General features: G+C 18.9%; 3 protein-coding genes across 3 annotated transcripts; all 3 read right to left on the bottom strand.

The window, feature by feature from the left end:
• Window positions 1-138: 138 nt before the first annotated feature.
• Window positions 139-639, bottom strand: SRAE_2000485800 (Netrin domain and Proteinase inhibitor I35, tissue inhibitor of metalloproteinase family and Tissue inhibitor of metalloproteinases-like, OB-fold domain-containing protein; the record flags this gene model as incomplete). Its single annotated transcript, XM_024643790.1, has 2 exons — window positions 139-491; window positions 528-639. The coding sequence occupies 2 exons, from the start codon at window positions 637-639 to the stop codon at window positions 139-141; spliced, it is 465 nt and encodes a 154-aa protein (XP_024509423.1).
• Window positions 640-966: 327 nt separating this feature from the next.
• On the bottom strand, window positions 967-2,151 carry SRAE_2000485900 (Evolutionarily conserved signaling intermediate in Toll pathway, mitochondrial; the record flags this gene model as incomplete). Its single annotated transcript, XM_024643791.1, has 3 exons — window positions 967-1,652; window positions 1,708-1,941; window positions 1,980-2,151. The coding sequence occupies 3 exons, from the start codon at window positions 2,149-2,151 to the stop codon at window positions 967-969; spliced, it is 1,092 nt and encodes a 363-aa protein (XP_024509424.1).
• Window positions 2,152-5,918: 3,767 nt separating this feature from the next.
• On the bottom strand, window positions 5,919-6,417 carry SRAE_2000486000 (Netrin domain and Proteinase inhibitor I35, tissue inhibitor of metalloproteinase family and Tissue inhibitor of metalloproteinases-like, OB-fold domain-containing protein; the record flags this gene model as incomplete). Its single annotated transcript, XM_024643792.1, has 2 exons — window positions 5,919-6,268; window positions 6,306-6,417. 2 exons carry the CDS (start codon window positions 6,415-6,417, stop codon window positions 5,919-5,921), a joined length of 462 nt encoding a protein of 153 aa, XP_024509425.1.
• Window positions 6,418-7,065: the final 648 nt, after the last annotated feature.

A 7,065-nucleotide genomic window follows, 5' to 3' on the forward strand; every position in this document is an offset into this window, starting at 1 on the left:
ACAAGTTTATTTTATCAAATAATTTTTACCAAAAATAGCATTAAAAAAAACATACTTAATGTATACTTTTTTAATAATATTGAAATTTTTTTCTACAATATATGTCAATTTTTTTTTAAATTTTATAAATAATAATATTTATTCTTCGCATGGTTCGTAACTTTTCTTTCTTAATATTTGAAGATCTTTCTCTGAAATTTTACCTTTTATCATTGAATGAAAGTTTACGCTATGACATATACTTATTAAAAATGTTTTTTTCTTTTCTATTTTTCCCATAAGATAAATTTTATCACCTTTTTTCAAGTTTGACATTCCACAAAGTTGAGCATTAGATGGTGTATAAATACGATGTGAAGGTATCATCTTGCGTGGCATTTTAAAAACTTCCAAATGATCTACATAATACCTAATTCCACGCCTACTTTGTTTATAAGGTATACCATAAGCATTTTTAAGACGAGTAACACCTTTCACATGTACATATGAAACTAAAAAAATAATTCAACTTTTTCTTATAAACTTACTAAAATCTGCTTTACACATTGAATCCATTGGTTTCTCATATTCACATGAACAGTTATATGCTATTTGAAAAAGAGTTGAAATAAAAAGAAGCAATAAAATGATTTTATTCATTATTGTAAATTAAAATAAATCAGTTTTAGTTTTTTTATTTTATATACTGTTATTAATCTGTATATATTTACCTTTTTTTTAACAAATTTTACTAAAGAAAATATTAGCTTTTTTAATACATAAAAATTTATGTGTAATTAATAAAAAATATTTTTTTTAAGTAACAAAAATAAAAAATGAACAATGTTAATTTATAAACTAAATATAAATTTTTTATACACTAATAACTTGCAAGAAATAAAAGTTATGTTTTATTTATATATTATAACAACAACCTAATAACAAAGTTAAAATTATTTTTAAAAGATATACTCAATACATACTTATTTAAATAACATCTACATCATTTGTTTTTAATCTAAAAAGTATTGTTGCTTTTTCTAAATTAGGATTATCTTCTTGAAGGTGCTTCATCCATGCCATAGCAGATTCTCTACTATTATCTTCAAGAACAGCTAAAGCTAAAATAACTTTTCCTCCTTGTTGATGAATATTTTTTGTCTTTTTAAATTCTTTTTCAATACCATAAACAATATCATCTAAATTATAATAAGAATCATTATCAAGAAGTGTTGATTCATTTTCTCTATATTCTGGATCATCACATGATAAAACAACATATTTTATTTTATGATCTGATAGATAAACTAATGAAGGTCCATCAATATTCAATGTTAATCCATTGTCTGAATGAGCTTGAACTAAATTAAATAGAAGTCTTTTTTGAAGAGGGCTTTGAGCACTAACAATAAATGATACTTTGCCATTTTTATCTACAGATTGAGCATCTGAAATTTTTGTTCCTGCATCACGAGACATCATTTTTAAGGCTAACTCTGCCAATTCCATTGCATTTAATTTCTTATTATCTATTTCTCGTTTATCTAAATATTTATTAGTATGCCTAATTTTTGGCATCCAATATAACATTCTCTTAATTTTTTTTGTAGCAAAATTCCATTGACCAAAAGTCAATGCAACTATTTCATGAACATCTTTATCAGGTTGAACGCCTATTTAAAAAAAATATAAATTTTATTATCAAAAAAATAATTTTTTTTAATTTACCATTCCATTCCATTTCATCAAGAACTTTGATACAACAATTTTGATGTTGAGGAAAATGTAAAAATATTTTTTGTGCTTTTGTTTGTGGTATTAATGGTCCTTTAGGAAAAGAATCAAGAAGAGCTTTATAAGTATCAAGATCTTTGTGTAAATTAAAATCTTTCATATGTTTTAAAGCTGTTGTTATAAATTCTACACTACCACGAAGATTTGAATTATTTTTTCTAAATGCAGCTAAAATATATTATAAATAATAGTAACATTATTCTTACCTAGTACAGCATGAAATGTTATCTTACTTCTGTCTTCTTTTGGTATACTTTTAAATTGTTCATCTAAATGTTCTAATTCATTTGATACAAATGTTTCTTTTCTAGCATCAGATAATAATTTTAATGAACATATTTTTAAGTTCTTAGGTTTAACAAATTTAGAAAGAAACATAGAAAAGCAAAAAAAAAATTTTATATAAAAACGTTCTGATAATTATTTTAAAAATATTTTCTTATAAAGAAACAACTTGGAATTATACCCCTTGTTTAGTGTAAAGAAGTTTATTTAATTTTTTAAATAAAAATCAGAATTTATAAATTAAAGCTTTTTATATTATATTTAATTTTTACGAAATAAAGATTTAAATTATTTTTATTTTTACAAAATTTGCGACTATTACAGCAATATAAAAGAATTTTATTTGTATATTAACATATGAACAAAATATGGTTAACTGAATATTTCTAAAAGAAGAATGTTGAAGAATTTCAATTAGTTACATGCCATTTCATTGTAAATTTAAATTAATTTTTGAATTTTATAAATACAAACAAAAAGTTATGCTTTTTTAAAAATATTTATATTTAAAAATTTTTATATCAAAATTTATTCTGTAATCAAGGAAGTTATCGTATCATAAATCATTACATAATAAGTACAACATCAATTTCATTTAATTTAATAAAATATATTTATAATAATTTATATTATTGAATTTATATCACAATTAAACATGGAAAACTTATGTATTTTAATAATATTATTCTATTTATATAAACTATAGTATATAAAAATAAACTTGAGAAAAACAAAATTAATAAAATGTTGAAATATTTTAATTAATATAAAAAGCTTAAAATTTAATCTTTTTTTATTTATTTTTTAATAAATTTCTAAATCTTTTTAAAAATAGAATTATTAGTAAAAAAATTCTATATCATATATATAGAGTTGATATGACTTTCAAAAAATTATGTTTGAAAATTAAATTTTTAATAAAAGTTTCCAATTTAAAAAATCACACTGATAACGATAAGTACAGTTATTTCTTCAATAAATATTATTTTTATTGAGCTGTTGTAGTATAAAAAAAAAAAGTAGCACCAATGATATTTGCTACAAAATTGTTGTTTCAAGTGATTTTGAGATATAAATAAAGGTAAAGAAAAGTCAGAGAAACCGTTTTTTCATATTAGCATGTTGAAAAAATTTATTTTGAAGCAAAATATGAGCTTTTGAATTTAGGTTTAAAGTTTTCTGAATTATTTTAACTTATAATGTCCCAAAACTTTTTATACATTAATTTTTTTTAATAAGATGATAAGCGAAAAATTATGCAATTTTTGATAATCTTTCAAAAAAATTAGTTATATCAAAAAATAATTATTGGTTCTAGAGATATGACGAAAAAAAAATTTTACTTAATTTGAAAAATTTCGTGTTTAATGAAAAAAAATATAAAAAGTTAAGTTTTTGAAGAAAAAAAATTAGATTGGGGGAAATTTTTAGGGCTACAATTTGATATCAGATTCATGAAAAATATTAACATTTGATATGAAAGATTAGCTAAAATAAAAAAAAATTTTTTTGTGTAAATTTTTGAAAAAATGTTATAGAACTAAACATTTTAAAATTGTTAACAAGACTTTCATTACGCGTTGAGTAATTCTTTTCGATTGAAATAAATTCTATTCAAAAAGAATTTTTGTTTCTTGAGTTATGACGAGAAGAATAAGAGATGTTTTTTGTGATTTTTTAATTTTTTTTTCAACGTGAATAAATAACGTTTAAAATATGCTTTTTGACGTATATGAAAAAAAGTCTCGAGGTAATTTTGTTGGCTATAATTAAAGATAAAAATCAAGAAAACATATTGTGATTTGATGTTTGAAATTTGCTTCAGATTGATTTCTTTTTGTAAAAAAAATTTTTTTTATGAATACACAAAATTTTGGAATAATTAATGAAGATAAACGTATTAATTTTAATTATTCACAATAAATATATTGCAAAATGTGACTTAAAATATTAGTTATGTTTATGAAATTACTTTATTACTATATAAAAAAGATACAATAATATTACCAAACTACATTCTAATATATTCTTTAAGTACAATACTTTATATTTTTTAAATATGAAATATACATAATATGGTTTTATATTTTGTGACTCTGTAAAGGATTTAAAAAAATTTATTAATTAAAAAGTTATTATAATATGTATAAAAATATTACAAAAATGTTTTATAATTTCAAAAAAAAATTTAAAACATTTTATTATAAATAATATGTTAGCTTAATGATTTGTAAAAATTTTTATATTTACATAAATGTCATAAGATTAAAGTTGATTTTTACTTTAAAAAAGTATATGAATAACAATTTAAAAAAAAAAATTAATAAATAAAATAAAATTCTTATCATAATGTTCTTTTAATAATTAAAAAAATCATTTCAAACTATATTTATATATTTTGTTAAATTTACACACTGTTTTAAAAAACACTTGAGACAAAAGGTAATTAAGTCAATTTTTTGGTATTTATATATCAAATATAAAAAAAATAAAATAAAATAAAAGTTCAAAATATTAATCAAAATAACATCAAAAATTAAATTTATTTTTAAAGAAAATAATTATACAAAGCAATAGTAGTTTAATAGTAATTTATATAAAAAAATTTATAAATAATATACTTAATAAAAAAGTTTTTCTAAATGTTTTTATATTTAAAATAATATAAAAAGAATTTTTAAAAATCTATAAAAAAATTTAACCTCTTTTTAATCAAAAAATTTTCCAAAACATAAAAAAATAATAAAATATTTCTAATAATAAAAAAAACAACTAAATTACTATTCTAAATGTTTTTAAAATAAAAAACATAACAAAAATAAAAAAAATCTTATTTAAATTGTTATTAATATTAAGAACATAAAAGAAAAAAATGTAAAAATATTAACTTTTTTTAAATATTTTAAAATCTTTTTCTATTGTCATAATTTAAAAAAAGTTTATTTAAACTAACTATTGAAATTAAAAAAACATAATAATTTTTTAATATTTATAGTTATCTTATATTTTTAAAAAATAAAATAATTATAGTTTTTTTTTCGTTTGCAAAGTTATTATATATAAAATGAAAAAAAAGTTCATTTATTTTAAAAGATTTTCTGTGTCTTAAAAATATTTTAAAAAAGAAAAATTTATATTATCATTTTTAAAAAAATTCTATTCTTAAAAATTGTTATAATTTTTAATTCAGTCTACCTCATCACTTCAAAATCGTGAGTAAAACCGCAGTTAAGTCAAAAAAAGCGCATTCTTGATTAATATATAAATTTAAAAGGTATTTGAATTTTTTTTGACAAAAATTTATTTTATTGATATTATTAAAAAAATATATAGTTTACTAATTCAAGACCTACAGAGCATTAAAATGTAAAATTATAAAAAAATAAAAATAAATAAATAAAATCTAAAAAGTAATTATAAAAAACTTACATTAAAAAGTAATAAAAAAAAAAGATATTATATTTTTTTATAATTATAACATTTAAATTAAAACTTAAAAAAAGTTTTTTTTGTTGTAAAATAATTTTTTCTGTTTTAATTTGAATGGCAAGCGTTTAAAAATGGTAACTATCATTTGAACGATATAGGTTCAGATAAATAACGATAATAACTTGCAAGTGATAAAATAATATGATGTTATACTTATGTATTTCTACTGTCAGATCAAACTAAGTCTCTTTTTTTTAATTTTATATCATTTTAAATAATTGATAATGATAGTTTTATTTTATCAAATAATTTCTACCAAAAAAAAGCATTAAAAAAAAACATATTTAAAGTTTATTTCTTTAATAATATTGAAATTTTTTTCTACAATATATGTCAATTTTTTTAAAAATAATATAAATAATAATATTTATTTATTTGCATGGTTCGTAACTTTTCTTTTTTAACATTTTAATATCATTCTGTGAAATTTTACCTTTTATCATTGAATTAAAGTTTACGCTGTAACATATACTTATTGATAATTTTTTTGATTTATCTATTTGTCCCATAAGATAAATTTTATAACCTTTTTTCAAGTCTGAAATCCCACATGATGCAGAAGTAGAAGCTGTATAAATATGATGTGAAAGTCTCATCCCGCGTGGCTTTTTATAAATTTTCAAATGATCTACATAATACCTAATTCCACGCGTACTTTGTGCTAAAGGTTTACCAAAAGAATCTTTTAGACGAGTAACACCTTTTACATGTACATATGAAACTAAAAAAAATAATCGAAACTTTTTTTAAAAACTTACTAAAATCCGCTTTACACATTGAATCTTTTGTTTTCTCATATCTACATTTACAGTTATGAATTGTTTGAAAAAGAGTTGAAATAAAAAGAAACAAAAAAATAGTTTTATTCATTATTGTAAATCAAAATAAATTAGTTTTAGTTTTTTTTAATATACTGTTATTAATCTGTACAAATTTAATATTTTTTTTATAAATTTTAATTAAAAAAATATTAGCTTTTTTAGTAGCTAAAGTTTATGTGTAATTAATAGAAAATATTTTTTAAGTAACAAAAATAAAAAATCAACAATGTTTATTTATAAACTAAATATTAATTTTTTTATACAGCAATAATTTGTAAAAAATAAAAGTTATGTTTTATTTATATATTATTACAACAACCTAATAACAAAGTTAAAATTATTTTTAAAAAGATATACTCAATACATACTTATTTAAATAACATCTACATCACTTGTTTTTGAGCTAAAAAGTATTGTTGCTTTTTCTAAATTAGAATTATCTTCTTGAAGGTGCTTCATCCATGCCATAGCAGATTCTCTACTATTATCTTCAAGAACAGCTAAAGCAAAAATAACTTTTCCTCCTTGTTGATAAATATTTTTTGTCTTTTTAAATTCTCTTAATTTTTTTTGTAGCAAAATTCCATTGACCAAAAGTCAATGCAACTATTTCATGAACATCTTTATCAGGTTGAACGCCTATTTAAAAAAAATATATAATTTTTATTATCAAAAAAATATTTTTTTTTAATTTACC

Source organism: Strongyloides ratti (assembly GCF_001040885.1).
Source record: "Strongyloides ratti genome assembly S_ratti_ED321, chromosome : 2".
Lineage (NCBI taxonomy): Eukaryota > Metazoa > Nematoda > Chromadorea > Rhabditida > Strongyloididae > Strongyloides > Strongyloides ratti.